The sequence below is a fragment of the Excalfactoria chinensis genome, chromosome 19 (genome assembly GCF_039878825.1).
Source record: "Excalfactoria chinensis isolate bCotChi1 chromosome 19, bCotChi1.hap2, whole genome shotgun sequence".
Lineage (NCBI taxonomy): Eukaryota > Metazoa > Chordata > Aves > Galliformes > Phasianidae > Excalfactoria > Excalfactoria chinensis.
Genome location: NC_092843.1, coordinates 8,375,693 through 8,392,210, shown reverse-complemented (window position 1 = coordinate 8,392,210; position 16,518 = coordinate 8,375,693). Strand labels below are relative to the sequence as shown.

Here is a 16,518-nt window from a genome sequence, read left to right as displayed (position 1 = left end):
CAATTGTAGCTTTGTCCCAGGGCTACTTGTGGTTGTACACGTAGGCACAGGTGCTCTGTAACCACTAAGTGCTGCGCTGACTTCTGTCCCAAGACCATGGTAAGGGAATTATTCTTTGCCCGGAGCAAGGATAATATATGTGCAGAGAGACAGGAGAGGCACTGTTATGAAACCAATGTATCTGAGACTGTCCTCATGATGGACCACCTGCACCGTGAGCTTGTTCCTCTGTTAATGTTCAAGTAAATAAATCCCTAATGCCACTTGCTGTAAGAGAGCAAGGGGCTCTGAATTCATAGTTGTTACCCTGAGTGGTGGAAATCTATACTTGCCTCTTTTTAACGTGGGGCTGTGAAGAGGTACAGAAATCAGTGTTGTGCCACTTCACAACTGTGAGGCTGCCATGTGAGCTGTCTGTACATACTGCCTGTTCTAGAGGGGGAAGGATGGTTGTTGCTTGGTCCAGATATGCTCAGGAGCTCTGTGTTGTTCTGTCTGAATTTTGACTTTTAACCTTTTTTTTCTATCTCACGCTGTAGTTCACAGCTCCCAATATGACCAGTGTCCTGGAGCAGCTCAACATTATTAATGGAATTCTCTTCATTCCGTTAAGGTAGAGTGTCCTAATTCATGGCTTTACAAGTCAGGCGTTCTTTGTGTGTAGTCATCATTCCTGAGACAGTATAAACCCAGTGCTCCCCTTTACTTTGGGAGTCATTCTGACCCAAGGTGCACTTTCCAGAAGTGAGGTACCTCTTGCATCAAGGTGACACCATCCCCTGAAGTTATCTGCTGTCATCAAACCTCACATCCAGACCTGCTCCATGCTTCTTAAGGAAACTGGGCAGACTTCCTTGAGAACCGATGTGCCCATCAGTGGCCAAGACCACGGTGCGCAGCTCTGCCCGTGGGTTGCTCACAGAGCTGGTATTGCCCATCAGAGCCTTTCTCAGCCTGTTTCCCTGGCAGTGAAAGGGTTCTTCTGTTTAGCTCCATTTGAAGAGCAGGAGGTCTCTGATCATAAGAAATGAAGTGAGTGGCACTGCCAACTGTAGTGAACAGCAGTGGCTGCCTTTGTCCCCGTGCTTCACTCCATTCCTAAAGCTGGTCTAACATTAGTTACCATTCCTGGTTTTCCCACTCAGCCAAAAAGACTTGGAGAACCTTAAAGCAGAGGTGCAGAGACGCCAGCAGCTCCAAGAAAATACAAAAAGTGGTGAACAGCTGGAACCAGAGGACAGAGCCGGGGAGGAGAAAGAAGCTGAGCCAAGCATGCCTTCTGCTGCCATCCCCTTAACGCAGAGCCCTGCTTAATGTGTACCTCGCTTAAAAAGTTCAACCACCCTTTTCTGAATCTGAACCAGGGTCTTGGACTCCCCTGGAGCAGCTCCTCTCTTTTTTTTTTTTTTTTTTTTGACAATGTTATTGCACTGGTACAATTAATACACAATGCAAAGAACTAATCTGAGAAATGTAATCTGTCTGACCGAGCTTGTATCTGCCACGCGAAGGGGGCAGGGGGCCAGGATGCAGCAGCATACGAGAGACCCATCCTTGTTGAGCACAGCCAGAGGCTGTTGTGCCTGTGTGTGTGTGTACGTGTGTGTGTGCACATATCATCAGTTATTTCTACTCTGTACATATGAATTCCAAATGAACTGTCTTGAGGTATATAACATTTCTCAGGTCATTTTTATGTTGACTAAGGACACTGCTTTGCTAAAACCAGTACAAAAAAGCCCCCAACCACTGCTCAGCATTCTTGTAAAATGTGGATTCCAAGCCAAGAGATTCATTTTCCCCCAGTCCTTGTCCCACTTTGTGCTAAGGAAAACGAAGCAGCCATATATGTATCGTTGAGATGACTAAAGCCTGTACTGTGAGTAAGCGGGGAATGTACAGCATTTTCTACATCAGGATATATAGCCATTGGATTCCTTTAACCATTTTTTCTACTTTTGGTTGGCAGTTTGGGCAGGTCAGGGGTGTTTTTTTTGTAACATTCATGTTCTAAGTGTCAAGATACAGAGATAAATATATATAAATATATATAAGTATATATATATATATGATACTCACAGTTCCACCTCTGCTCTGCTTGCAGCTGAGTAACAGGATACTGTACCCAAAGAGTGAGGGCTTGATCTTCATGTTTAAAGCGCACAAACTTCCATTCCAGTGGAAACCCCAGTGCCTGGGAGAGACTGGTAATGGCAGCACCCAAGGTCTGAGTGAGGAGCTAACAGTGGCCCTATTAACAAGAGGGGAGGAGAGGAAAAGTCAGAAATGGGGACTTGGTCTCATCTGAAATAACCACAACTCAGAGCTCATGGCTATTAACCCCACTGCCAAATGTAACTGAATCCTGAGTGTCACAACCTGAAATTGCCATGCTGTGGGGTGGGGGAGCAGTTCCTGGCACTGAAACCTGTGGCCAATATCTTCATAACTAACGTCTTTGCACACTGGGTTTGAGATTGTTCCCAGGGGAGCTTCCATTGCTGGCAATGGATGTTACTGAAATGACGGAGGCCTTTAAATGAGTATGTCTGTATTTCCCCCTCTCCCACCACATGCACATCCCATCGTTATTCTCAATGCAGGCTGCCTGTTCACCTCTGCAGGCCTTGGGACGCCAACAGAGCAGAATGTCCTTTTTTCCCCAACAGATCGAGCTGTAGAGCAACTTGTGGTTGCTGATGCACCCTGCACTGTGCTGACAGAGGAGTCCAGGCTCTCATTCTGTCTGTCATAGCTAAGTACCCCGTGCTAATTTGCATAACTTCTTTTACTGACCTTCTGGAGAAACAAGTGCTGTCACTGTGCTCTGTACCTCGGGTTCCTGTACGGCATGACAGGTATTTGTGAGGGGGGCAAGGCAAGGCGGGCGCAGCGCTGAGGCGTTAGGGGTGAAGCAGGAGGCGGCTCCTGCAAAAGAACTTGCTCCTATTGGAAAAATCTGAGTTCTGTCGAAAGCAATCAATAAACGACTACAGTGCATCTTTCCTACAAGAATCTTCTTTCACTAGTGTCTTTCAGTCCATTAAAAGCTTTTGAAACTAACCTGAACACTATCAGTTTCTTTAAAATCCCGGTGCTGGATAACAGCCTGCCCCCTGGCAGCAGCCTGCGATTGCAGCACAGCCCTCTCCTGCAATGCATCTTTTTTCTCCTCCTGAACCCCTTTCATACCAAGCGGGAGATAAAGTGAGGGAGGGAATTCTTCCCCATCCCACTGCCCCGCAGTGACAGAATGACGATGCTCCTCATGGTGCTCTCTGGGCTGGCACACCTCAGGCTCTGCAGGGCTCCCACCCCCTCCATGCTGTCCCTGCATCCCTCAGCTTGCACAGAACGGAGCTGTAGGCGCACCGCTTTCGCTCTCCCCGCAGTAAGGTCAGCACTTCCTCGTGCTTCTGTCAGTGACGAAACGTGCACTGTCCTTTGTTGCTGTCCATTTATAGACAGCGCTGGAGGCAATTAGGGCCACGACAGGAAAACCACACACCGGCTGCAGGGCACCGGTAGGGCCACACCGCACAGCCCGCCCCACTCCCACGGCTGCCCTCAGCGCCTTTCTGAACCACACCAGCAAGGAAAGCTGCACGGGGCCGGCACTCTGACCCACCGCTGCAGAGGGGCAGGGAGGAGCAGAACCCGGCTCTGCTCGGCATTAAAGCCAGCAGCGCTCCGGGCCATCTGCAAAAGCAGCTTCCTTTCTTCTGTAACATCTGCCTGACATTCAGCAGCAGAGCCCACTGCCCACAGCAGCACCTGAAATGAAGCTGGGGAGCAAAGCAGGCGTGCAGCAACCGCTGCTGGAACAGCACCCAGTGGTTCGACAGTTCTGAGCATTGCATCCAAGGAAACGAGAACACATCTAGTTTTATATGCATTTAATAGTTTACCAATTGGTACAATAAGATTTTTTTAATATGCAGAAAACATGAATAAATTTTGTTTTACACAGTCTGAGAGCAACAAATCTTACTGTAAAACACAGAGCAGTATTATATACATTCCTTTACTATTTTTTTGTTGTTTTTTTTTTTTTAAAATCGTGTCAATATCTTTAGTTAACTCCTACAATCTGGGAACTGCTTTCTCCAATTGCAACCTCTAACATCATCCTCATGGAACAAAAAAAATCAGCGTTTGCCTTCAGGTCAATGTCAGAATCAGCTCCTACAACTCCAAGATGTTGCTAACTTATCTTCAGGGTGAGTACGGGGAAGCCTGAGTGCCAGGTGGGACAAAAAGCAGCTACTTACATGACACAGTGGAAAGATAGAAAGGCCAGTTGAGCCCAGGTGTGACTCGGACATCCACCCCAACCTTCCCCACTCCTAACATCTCGATCCCTACCATTTTATGCACATATTCTTTGCTAGAAGATTCTATCGACTTCTGTTTTTTAAATACACTGGACTTCATGTACAGTTGGACAGCAAATAACTCATCCTAAGTGCGTTTTTCCTTCACTCAACTTAGTATTTTTTCTTTATATTCAAATCATTAAAAGGATTATCAAGCCACCACTGTCTACAGAAAAGAAAAAACAAACAAAAAAAAAACCAAAACAAAAAAACGAACAAAGTCTCTTTTTCTTTTAAATAGCTTTCATGCGAGCCAAAAGCTATTTAAGAGTGCTAGTGTCAGGCAGCTCACGTAAAGACAGGAGGAGCACAGAGGAGCAACAGGGTGCTGATGGAAGGAGACGCGGTGAGATGGCAGCCACAGCTCCCCCAGCACTGCGCAGCCCTCGCACAGCTCACTGCAGCTCCAGCTTTCTCTTTACTGGGTGCCCGGGCACACCATTGGTCACACCACACACAAAAGCAGGACGGTTTTCTTAAGTCTTCTAAAGTGCAAGATGCGATAAAACATCACCTCCAGATCACGTCTGAACCACGATAAATGTTGCACTTTCAATAATACATCTAAGACTTCCTGGGCACGTTACATGAGTGTGGCACTGGAATGTCTGTCTGTTAAGCCAAGCAGCAGTCTGTATGGTCTGTGTGTAGCGCGGTTTAGACGCGGGTATTTTTTAAGCAATGCTGATTTTAGTACAGAAAGTGACAAAGCAGCAGTGAACCTCTTAAACCCCCGACAGTTTGCAATCCAAACCAGTAGCCTCGGCGTATCACAGGAAAGGCACAGCATCAGGCAGCTGACAGAACGTTGCCAACAGTGAAAAAGTTCAACACAACGTAACACCACGGAGCAACACTGCAGAAGAGCCTCCCAACCCCACCACCTCCTGCCTTGTGGGTTCAGCTTTTGTTTTTTGTCTAAACAGGGCTTAACTTTTGATCCGTTCAGGACCATCCCTGAGATTATTCACTGCTCATTAAAGGAGAAGGCTGCAAATTGCACTGCAGAACTACTTGGCAGGGCGCTTCACACAATCAATTTAAATGCTGCTTACGTTCGTTAGTTGTTTCCTCCTGCAAACAGCCCTACGCTACAGCAAAAAACGCAGCAGACAATTTCCACTAAATAGGTACCTTTAGTTTCTCAGTCATGTTTATGAATTATGTACACAAGTGTGGTTTTCATAGTTTCTGGGCTCTATTGGGAGCTGAACTGACCGACTCTACTTTACCATTGCAGTGCACTGAGGAATTTTAAGGTGCGCTACTGTGTATCTGGAGTTCCTGAATAGCACAGAGCAGCACAATTTTCCAGTCCAAGCAGCTAATGAAAATAAAAATGCTTTATTTCTGCATGTCTGAGTGCAGAAACACACGCTGGGAATGACATAAGCCACTGGATTCGAGAGGATTGCCTGAATCTTACACCGGCTTCAAACTCCACACATCAGAGCCCTGTTTCCCCACCACTTCCAGGGGCAGCTCCACGCAGCCACAAGCTGAGCTCCGCCTGCACACAACGGGTCCTCCTGGGGGCAACTGTAGGAAATAAGCACCGCATCCTGCACACCTCTCAGCCAACACTGCTGGCCAAGGACCGCTATCTTTAAAAGGGACAGTTTTAAAAGCCACGTGTTAAACAAAATGAGTAAAAAAGCACAACTTCACCTGGTAAAACATCAGATCGGTATCTCATCATAGCAGAAATTTTAAAGGGGACTCTCTAGAAGATATGGTTAGTTCAATAAGTACTGGAATTTGTCAGAAAATGCTGATTAAAATATAAATTAAATTTCCATTCACTTCAGACCAAAATATGTAACTTCAGGGATATGCAAATTAAAAACTGAATCTACCAGACAATGCAAACGCCAGTAACCAAGCTGGGCTGCTTTTATGGATGGGATTGGGTTTGTAGTTATCATTCCCCCCAGCTGGGCTCTATTTGCTGATGGCGTTCTGTTTTTCTTTTAGAAGCCTGTATCAATTTGTATCTGCCAATATAATCTGAAGCTCAAGATATTTACTGCTTTCTTTAAAGCATTTAAATGCTATACCCAGAGATATTACTTCAAAAGCAAACCACAGTAAGTTTTTATTGAAGCCACACTGTCTTGTCAAGGTGAATATAACCTCATATTCAAAAGGGTTCCCAAGGAGGCATTAAAGAAACCAAGACAACTTTGTATATCCCAACCTCCTGCACGTGAACGTAAGGGAAGTGTACTTTGATACTGTTGTGTAATAGGAATTGCACATCTCTAACAAACATTGAAAGCAAACAGCAAGTTGTACCATGGCAGTCATTTGGGAGATTAAGCTCTATTGGAAATCAGATCACTAAATTCTAGTGGGATGGAAAACTCCTCCTGGAAGTTCATCTAGCATTAAAAAAAAAACAAAACAAAAAAAAAAAAGAAACTGAAAAAAAACAAACCAAAAACCCACATTTAAACTTAGTTTAACAGCACAGTTTAACCACTGAATGACCAAATAAAAAATAAATACATTTATCACATCAGCTGCTACTAGGATTTGTTGTCTTATTTCAGGTTTACAGTTAGTTATATAAATATACCAACCCTTGCGTGATAGGAGGCCAAAACAAAGTGTATTCTGTTGATTTGGCAAATGTTTCATGACAAATATTCCAAAGTTTAATTAATTTCCATTAATTACATATAAGGTTCCAAAGATTCTGACTTGCAGCCTTATTATCTAGTACTCTTAGAGATTTATTAAGCACACTTAAGTGATGTTACATAGATACACATTTCTGAAAGAGCCCTACAAAACCTTTCCCAAATGAGGTCACCAATTCAGGCACCAACAGACAGCAGAAAGAAAAACAGGTATAATTATCTGACACAGAACGACACTGTCAACTATTCAGTTAAGTGCCCTATTTCAATCATCCAACTTCTGCCTTCTCAGGTCTGATGTGACCAATGCCAGCCCAAGTTCTTAAACCTATGGTACTTCTAGACAACGTATGTAAATTTACAGTATACAATTTGGATTCACCATGCATGAATACTTTGTGTGTAACATTTAATAAGCTCAATCTACATCCAGAATAATTTACATGAAAGGACAATATTTATTTAAACAGAGCTCAATGGGTAACCATGGTATCTGAGTGCATCCAGAGGAGAAAGGGGTCAAATGTGAAATCAATCAACGGCACTCCCACACTTTTACTGTTTGATCTACACTTCCAGTAACCACATATGGTGCCGTCTTGTGGAAATCTGCGAGGAAAGAAAAGGGTACATTAAGAATGAGTGGAACAGTTTCACTCTCTCAGTGAATGCCATTACTTCTTCCCCAAAAACAATACCTGCTCAAAGATTAAATTTCAAAGCTCTGCAGGTTTGTAGTTCTGAAGGCAAATTCACTGAACTAAAGTATGAAAATCTATTTTCAGCAGTTATAAAAGGTTTTGTAGAAAGAGGGGGGGGGGTGGGGAGCTAACAGATATCACAATCTGGTAATGCCAACCTACAGTGCCCAGGAATTCAAGTTAAATGCTTTTTCCTGGCTTTTACTTTCTCCTCCTTGCTCACTCCCCTCCTCCTTTTGGCTAGCAAGTGTTTGTAACACAGCACTTCCCCAAATCCCTGCACACTCAATAGTGAAAGCTTCCACAACACCCCGGCAGTTAACATCTTTATCTCATATACAACACTAGCAAGAGAAGTGGAAAAATCCAGAACACCTGAAATTCTTATCTAAGCTTATGCGATTAAAATACAGCACAAAACATCATGGAGATCCTGGAATACGAATGCCCAGCTTGGTCTTCAGCTGGTGAAGATGCAGAAGAACTTGTCTCTCTAGTTCTGTACTTCGAATCTAGTACTGGGGAACAATACATACCCAAAGAGGTAACAAAGTGTTCGTGCGCATTGAGGGTTTTCATGCATCGCTTGTTCTTGAAGTCCCAGACACGTAGAGTCTTGTCATCAGCACAGCTCAAAATAAACTTTCCCCCAGAATGGAACAGAACGCCACGTACCCAGTTATCATGGCCCACCTTATGCACAAGGAGACATCAGTGAGCAGATGCACATTTTAAGGTCAAACAGACTACAATTTATGCTATGGCAAGCCGAGTAAATCCATGCCCTTTGCTTGTAGTGACAGCTTTTAGCATTCTAAAACTACCGGAATTCAAAGTTTATCTTTAGTTTCTATTATTACATCTTTATCAGCACTACCAACAATGTGAGTTCCTGTCCTTGAAGGCAAGCAAACAGGAGTTCCCATGTGATCTGCACTGAGTCTGCTCCTCACCCCCCTGCAATACCAGCTAGCTCAGTTTGAGCACAGGCTGGAAAACAGCAGCCTGCAGGACCACCACACTGAAAGAACAACATTTTACTGAAGACAAAATTCAGCTGATTACCAGCAATTCCATGGGAAAGCCAAGTTCCTTTCCTAGATGTAAACCACAGTACTGCATTTATACTATGTATTTTGAGATTTACTATTTCTTAGCAACAAAAGCTGAACTACAGAAGCCATTAAAACTGTATTTCCAGCGTATGTCTCATTTTGCCATCTCCAGGTCCTCTTCAAAACAGACATGCAAGACAGTTCACCAGGAAAGCTGGAGTTACACATGCAGCTATCACCAAAGAAAAATACCAACAAACTTACAAGTGTCATAAGGCACATGCCAGTGCTGATGTCCCACATCTTAATGGTCTTGTCTCTGGATCCAGACAGCAGAAAAGGCCCAGGCTTACCACTCTTCTTAGTCTACAGAAAATTAGGTTTTCAGTTGTGGCACATACAGGGGCAGGAAGGGGTGAAAGCAGATTCTAAGTGCTGCTACCTCTTAGAAAGATTAGACTGTATGATAACTAACAGCATATAAACACACAATACCAAAGCTGGGATTCACAGGCATTTTGCTACTAGTAGTATGGGGAAAAAAAAAAAAAAAAAAGGAATTAAAACTATTTAAATAGATTTATGTTCTGCTGATATACCAAGACAAATAAAATACTTTGAATTCAAGCTTTCCACCTGAGAGACATCTGCTTCAAATATTCCAGTAGATACGGTTCAAGTGGAGTTGCACATCTCAGGACAAAAGCATATGAAGTTCAGACATACCTTTGTGTTGTTGTCCTTTATGTAAAGTAATGAAGCAAGTTTAACAGTTTTGATAAGGCCCTACTGTGAAATTATTTCCATTTGTAACCAGGCAAAGTAGGAACCAGAGACTCAGTTCCCAGAACCTGAAATCTTTCAACTGTGAAGTTAACCTGCTTCTTGCCCAAAGCTGAGTACTACAGTGTGATGCATGCAGCCATCAGACCAGCAGAGGGCAGGAGACACACCACTTCAGGTAATTACCACTGCACGAGGAAGTAAACATTTGGAATTTAATTTCATTATTTTTAATAAAAAGACTGCGAGGATCTTTTAAGGATGCAAGTAACATTTGACTGAAATAATCTGTTAAGTCCATGAGTAGACAAGTTCCTGCCTTTTTGTTATTGTTTTTAAGCTTGAAATTACTTCTACAGTGTCATCCTTAAAAGGAAATCTGCGTGAACCTCTGGTAAGCCTTTCTTTAGGATTTAGTAACCTGTTGTATTAGGCGAAATACGGGGATATCGGGCTGTCACGCGACAGGCCCTCCCTAGTTTCTGGAAGGATCGATGACGCGTACAAGAGAGGCGTACACGAAGGGCGTAGGTTATATAAGTGTGTGTTTGCTTTAAGAAATCGCCATTTTACCGCTCACCCTCTTGGTGTTACTTCGGTAATTGGCCCAGCTGCAGACTTCTAGGGTCTTAAAGTCTACAGTACCCAAGCCAAAGAATGTTCATCCACGACCATACAAAAGGAGACTTTTAAGAATGCTTCCTCATGTGATTAACTTTGTACACCAGGAAACTGAGGTCAAAGGTTAATCTAATTTCAGCAGCATTTTGAATTACACCCAAGGCAGCTTCACTTCTGCATTTTTAACTTGCTGTTCTTCTCCCCACACCTTTCACTGCCAGGTATCCTCACAACGTTCACATTACATTAGCTGAGCTGCCTTTCACATTGCTTCATGAAAGTATGCCAGTGTGGTCCAACTCTCAGCCTTCTCTGAAACAGAGCCTCTCTCTAAACATCCCTTTCATTAGTGCATAGGTAGGGCGCTACTGTTAAAAGAAGAGCACAGCGACTACAAAGCCAAGATGGAGGATTAGCGGTGCAACAGGTATAAGCAGTGAAAAGAAAAAAACAACCACCAACCCCCAAAACACCTGCTATGCCTGCCGAGTGCCTTGAGAACAAAACTTAGAAGTTAAATATTAGCACTGGAAACATTACCTCTGATCCTGTAGCTTCTGATATGGTGGAGTATGAGCTCTCAGGAGCCCAGGAAATGCATTCTACCACATGCTCATGTTCTCGGAGCTCAGCTTTGCATTCCTTTGTTGCTACCACCCAAACACGCACTGTCTGGTCATTAGAACAACTGGCAATTAAGGTGCCATCCTGGTTAGGCCGCACCATGCGCACCCATTCTCTGTGACCCGTGAAAGTCTTCACACAGTAACTATTCAAAACAGAGAAATACAGAATGATATATAAGCACTGCAATAAAGCCGCTATGCTTGCATTTGATATGTAAGGACACTTGACCTCCTCTCAAGTTAAGCTTTAGCAGGAATATCAGTCCTGGCTGATGTGCAAGGCCCTAAAGCAGTTCATGGGGAGGAAGCTTGCATGAAAAAAGAACAAACAGTTATGAGCCAGAAAATACTTTTAAAGGAAGAAAAACAGGAGGCTGCTGACATTCTAACTTGCATTAAATAGGCATTTTAAGAACATATAGAGATATACAAATCATTCAGATAGTCTTTACAGTCAACATGGAATAAATGGATGGGTCAGAGAGACTACTGAATAACAAAACAGACCACAACACAAAAAAAATTCTTCCTGTTTCAAGAAAGATAGCAGATTTCTCCTCCTACTTGTCACAATCCCTTCAAATTTGCTATTAGTCATTAAATTCCTACCTGGTCTTGAGTTACAGCATTATACCTCCACATCTCCCAGAAAGATAAAACCAGATACATTTAATGGGTGGTGACTACTAAATCCTGCACTTAATGAATCGATGCAAAACCCATCCACTAATGACTGTGTTAAGGTGCACATGCTGTATCTCCTATTACAAGTGTTTTTCTGTGGGTTTTCTTTGGGTAGTGATGTTCACCCAGAACTGCACTCACCCTGTTTGGACTTCCCACATTTTGATAGTTTTATCCCTCGAGGCAGAAACTATATGATCTCCATTGGGCATGATGGCTACTGAAGAAACATTATGATCATGACCTAAAAGGAAAAGCAAACTTTTATGAAGTGGTACTGTGATATTGTTTTTACAGAGCATACAGGATCTGCTATTCATTCATCTTGATCGAGTAGCTACAGCAGAAGCCTTTAGAATGCTTTATGGAATAACCACTGAACACAACAAGCCTGAAGTTTTACAAAAGTCACATTTTTAGAAACAGTGCAGTCCAGCTCTTGAGCAACTTTTAGGATTTCAAAAGTATCTTTCAGGTGATTTAAAAACAGACAATCAGCACTAAAAACAACACTTGCTTGGTAACAGTTGCTAAATTCAGCAGCTTCTGTGGCTGCATTTGAAATCACCAGGTAAGCCTGATTACAGTGTTATGATGCACCACACAGATGATGTTTCAAAGGAAATGAGGTCTTTTTCTTTGGCATATTTATTTTCATAAAAATTCTCAAACATTATTACTGTTCATCACTTCTACAAGATGATATTAAAGTGAGATAAGCAGTATAAAAATGTTCTTTTATCAAGTTCACAAAACAACAAATTGCTGTCACTAACTGGAATCCATGTGGTGGTTGTTTTACTTTGCCATTTTCCCCCCCTATGGCTTTTGAGTCTAATGCAATGGGCACACTCATTTAAAATCAGACAAGTCCGAAGCAAAAGACTGTACAGTATACAAAGAACACTTTCCATCCTGTTTACTTCCTGAGTCAGCACATTCTGGAAACAGAGGGGTGCAGATGAAGAGAGCTTTCTAGTGATTTCACAGTATAGTTTTGTTATCTAGTAAGTATTTCATTTTCAGTACTCATCTCCTCTGTATTTGTCATTTCATTTCAGTATCATTATGGGGTGTTTCCCCACAGCATTGCACATAGATCTGAGATGCTATTTCATTCCACAGACAATGAACATATACTCCATTTTACAGAACACCTGAAGCATTAAAATAACCCTCTTTACTTTGAGTAAAACTCTGGTTTATTTCCCCTTTCCACATCTACAGTTCTTCTCATTCATAAAAACCAAACCACCACAAAACAAAACCATACCTCTACTTCACAGACTGTTAAATCCATTTCCTTAAAACCTTACCATGCATAGTTCTGATGCACTCAAAGCCCTGGAAATCCCATAGCTTAATGGTCATATCAGCAGAACAAGAGGCCAACAGTTTGCCAGTGTGGTCAAAGGAAATATCTTGCACAGAGTCTGTATGCCCCTTAAGGGTTCGTTCGAAGTCTCCTGTCTCATAATCCCACACCTGACGAGCAAACAAAATCCGTTACCAGTAACATATTATTACTCACTGTATTCTCCAGCCTTACATTTGCACTCTACAAACCAGTCTGGCACCTTATTCAATAACTGAACATGCAGGAAACAAAGAAAGACCTAGAAAAGCCAAATAACTTAAAAAAGAAAAGCACTGTTTTAATGTGATTATTACCCATATATCCTATACATCTTTCTGTATTGTTTCCTCAACTCTGGTAGAGAGCCTGTTTTCACAGTTAGTGGGAGAAGCACCTTCAAAAACTCCCCCCCTGCTTCTTTTTCGTGGTTTCAGAAACTATTCACCGGTTCAGAATCAAACAGCAAACACTTGGTCTACTGCAGGGCAATAACCAGAAAATACTGGGTTAGGGATGAGAACCCAAACCACAACTAAAATAACCACAGTCACTGTCAGAACAACTCACATTTCTAAGCACATTACTTTCAATACTTTTCAACCTTCGTCAGGACTGCATTTTTCCAAATAGGTTTTCAAAGCAACACAGATGGCAATTTCTCTTAAAGAGTGACATTCAGAGAGCAACAAAATGCACAATTACATCTTTGCTTGGTGCTAAAATGAGAAACTACTTGCCTACTACAACAAATCTGTTCCTGTCACTGAATACTGCAATAAAGGTGTGCGAAGATCATTTAGAATTACTGAAAGTCTCTCCTGAAAGTCATAGCAACCTCATGGGACCTGCACATGCCACTTAAAATAAATGGGAAGAACCATTTTTTGGTTAAGGATACAGCTGCATAACCACTCTGCTCTAAGACTTAGATGACTTGAGGCCACTGTCTTCTTCCCTCTCATCTCTGTACGCTCCCTATGCCACTCCCTCTTACAGAGCAGTCAAAATCTATTCCCCCTACCATTTATTGTTCCAGTCTCTGATCCACAGTAGCTTAAGTATTTCTTCACAAGTCACAGTAAAACATAACTGCAGATACTAACTGGATCAGTATAAAAGCAAAATTCATATATTATACCAGGAATCACATTTGAAATAACTGTTCCTAATGAAGCTAAAGCAGAATCTGGAGCAATCTTTCATCACTACAACACACATCCACCATGAAATTCTGATGCTACATTCTTATCTGCTCCCTTTAATTTTCCCCAGCGAGCACATACCTTTATTGTGGCATCCTCTGAAGCAGAAACCATTACACTGAAAACCGGATGGAAAATTACTCGAGTGACAGGACTCCTATGTCCACTCAAAGCATACTTCTCTGGAGGACGAGGAATCCACTCCTTAGGGTCTCGTTTCTGACCAAGAGGCCCACCTGATGTAAATTCTTCCTTAGCTTCATTCAGCTTCGATTCTAATTCCATTACCTAAGTTTATGGGTTTTAAAGAGACCGTTTATGTATAGTCTTACACCAAGACCTAAGTCATCTATAGTCATTAGTATTCCAAACACCAACAAACTTCCAAATTCACAATGAAGCACAGACTGCACGGATCCAAACCAGTTAACATCAAGCTATAGAGCTAATATTTCTAAATAAATTAAAATTAAAAAAATCAGACCTAAATCAAAGCACTTATTCTCCTCCAGCTTCCCAAACACCTCTGGCAAGAAAATAAAGTTCTACCAAAACATATCACCTAAATATTGTGCAAAGATGTACAAGCAACTGACTCAAAAGAGATAAGGTTTTTGTGTATGTTTCTTGCTTATCTGGAACTTCTGATGAACTACTGTTAACAAAAACATATCCTACTACTGCAGTTTGTTTTTTTGTATCCCTGAGATGGTGTGCGTGTTAACCAACAGCAGAGGAACTGAACACGTGATACAATCTTGCGTAGACTGACCTCTATAGTAGATAGGCCGTTATTGTTGGTACACTTTGATTTTTAAAGCTTTTAATACCCTCCAGACCCACTGAAGCGTTACTAAAAAGAGTTTTGTACTATCCATTTACAGAAGAATCACATGCTGTTGTGCACTGGAGTTAATGGCTTCTTCCCTTTAATGTAATGGCTAAAGACATCAGCAGCATGGGGTACATCTGAGTTAAGCCTTCTGGAGACAGTTATTCAGTCTTTCCATTCACAAACTGCCTTAGGGCACATCTTTCCTTTTCTGCCTCAAATTGTACACACAACCCATAAACTGAAGTAAATAAATGTTCTTAAAAAACACTAGCACTAAGATGGACAGACTCTTTTACAACATGGACATACCTACTCTCCCTATTCAAATCATCCAAATTAATCTTTGAGGTATTTTCTAAATCCTGCATTTATCTGAGAAAGAAAAAAATGTAATATTCTGTTCACTGATGTATGTTCACTCTTGGTTATAACTTCTGATACAAGTATATCTATCAGATTTCTACTTACCTTCTTTTGCAATCTTATAACCGATGTCCATTTTTTCTCCAGAAGTCCGGCATACTTCTTATCTAACTCTTCATTCTGGGTAGGAGTGTTTAAAGAAGTCAGTAAGTTCTACGTCCAAAATGTCTCTACAAGTCTCTCCAAAAGCAACGTGAACAGCTCATTTCACAGAAAAATCAAACACAAGACTACAACCAGTTTTACTAATGAAAGGGAACAACCATACTTAAAGACGATCCCAAAACTAGGACCAGACATCAATATCTGAAAGCTTTTTACTCTTATGTGCTCTGCGTATCTGAGAAAACTGTTCCATTTTGTTCTTTTTCCTCCTCCTGCACATACTGACAGCAAGGACTGAGGCATACAGGACTGGACATCAGTTTCTCCAAGAGCCTTGTTTTCCACATCCACCAACCAGAGCATCAGGAACTAGTGAACAACCTACATAGCTCAGACTGAGCTCGCACAGTACTGTTAGCACAGCACCCTTTCTTCTCAGGGAAAGGCACCTTGCTCGAGAGTAGCAGCCAACATCCAGAGAACAATTCAGCCCAAACTAATTTAGAACTATTTCTGAAAATGTGGTGATAGTTAACTTCAAATAACTGCCATAACATTGCACAGTTTTGTGCAAAGCCCTCACACAATCCTGGATTTGGCTCCCTCAGCACTGCAACGCACCAGGAGTAGCAGCTACATGGACCATCCCAGCACCACCCACAACTTGGGAAGAGCAACGCTACTTTTCTTTCTCCAGTGAACCGCTTGCAATGGATAATCCTCATACTCTAAATATTTTTCTCCTTTGGGCTTCAGGGAGTAACTGAGGAACAAGTGATGTTCCAGCAAACATCTGCTTCTCTTTGCTTCCTGTCATTTTAGTATTATCTAATTCAGATTTTTCTTCTATGAAAGTCACAAAGAACTTTAAACAACTGCATTTTTCTATTGAAACAGGACAACCTAGCCTACTTAGATTGCCTTTTGAACCTCCAGGAAGAGAAGATTTAATTAGGTAGATAGATACAAGCAAATAAGGGAATGGTACTAGGAATTTCAATGTTAAATATCCCAATTTGTAATCTCTACTTATTTATTGCATACTTAGAAGCAGACTTTGCTGCTATAAGATATTATACTTCAACAAAGGATCTGGGGGAAAGAACAC

At 42.0% G+C, this 16,518-nt stretch overlaps 2 protein-coding genes across 5 annotated transcripts in view; one reads left to right on the top strand and one right to left on the bottom strand.

Moving 5' to 3' along the window:
- CLUH (clustered mitochondria homolog) overlaps window positions 1-1,474 on the top strand; it is a 31,582-nt gene extending 30,108 nt beyond the window's left edge. For both annotated transcript variants that reach the window (XM_072353465.1, XM_072353464.1), the window contains exons 25-26: window positions 540-613; window positions 1,146-1,474. In XM_072353465.1, the coding sequence (XP_072209566.1) occupies window positions 540-613; window positions 1,146-1,314 (243 nt within the window). In that variant the 3' untranslated portion in view covers window positions 1,315-1,474. The remainder of the gene's footprint in view (window positions 1-539; window positions 614-1,145) is intronic.
- A 2,405-nt stretch (window positions 1,475-3,879) lies between these two features.
- Window positions 3,880-16,518, bottom strand: part of PAFAH1B1 (platelet activating factor acetylhydrolase 1b regulatory subunit 1) — a 30,944-nt gene continuing 18,305 nt past the window's right edge. For all 3 annotated transcript variants that reach the window (XM_072353813.1, XM_072353814.1, XM_072353815.1), the window contains exons 4-11: window positions 15,351-15,425; window positions 14,129-14,335; window positions 12,805-12,973; window positions 11,630-11,732; window positions 10,719-10,947; window positions 9,039-9,140; window positions 8,256-8,412; window positions 3,880-7,627 (exon numbers count right to left, since the gene is read on the bottom strand). In XM_072353813.1, the coding sequence (XP_072209914.1) occupies window positions 7,554-7,627; window positions 8,256-8,412; window positions 9,039-9,140; window positions 10,719-10,947; window positions 11,630-11,732; window positions 12,805-12,973; window positions 14,129-14,335; window positions 15,351-15,425 (1,116 nt within the window). In that variant the 3' untranslated portion in view covers window positions 3,880-7,553. The remainder of the gene's footprint in view (window positions 7,628-8,255; window positions 8,413-9,038; window positions 9,141-10,718; window positions 10,948-11,629; window positions 11,733-12,804; window positions 12,974-14,128; window positions 14,336-15,350; window positions 15,426-16,518) is intronic.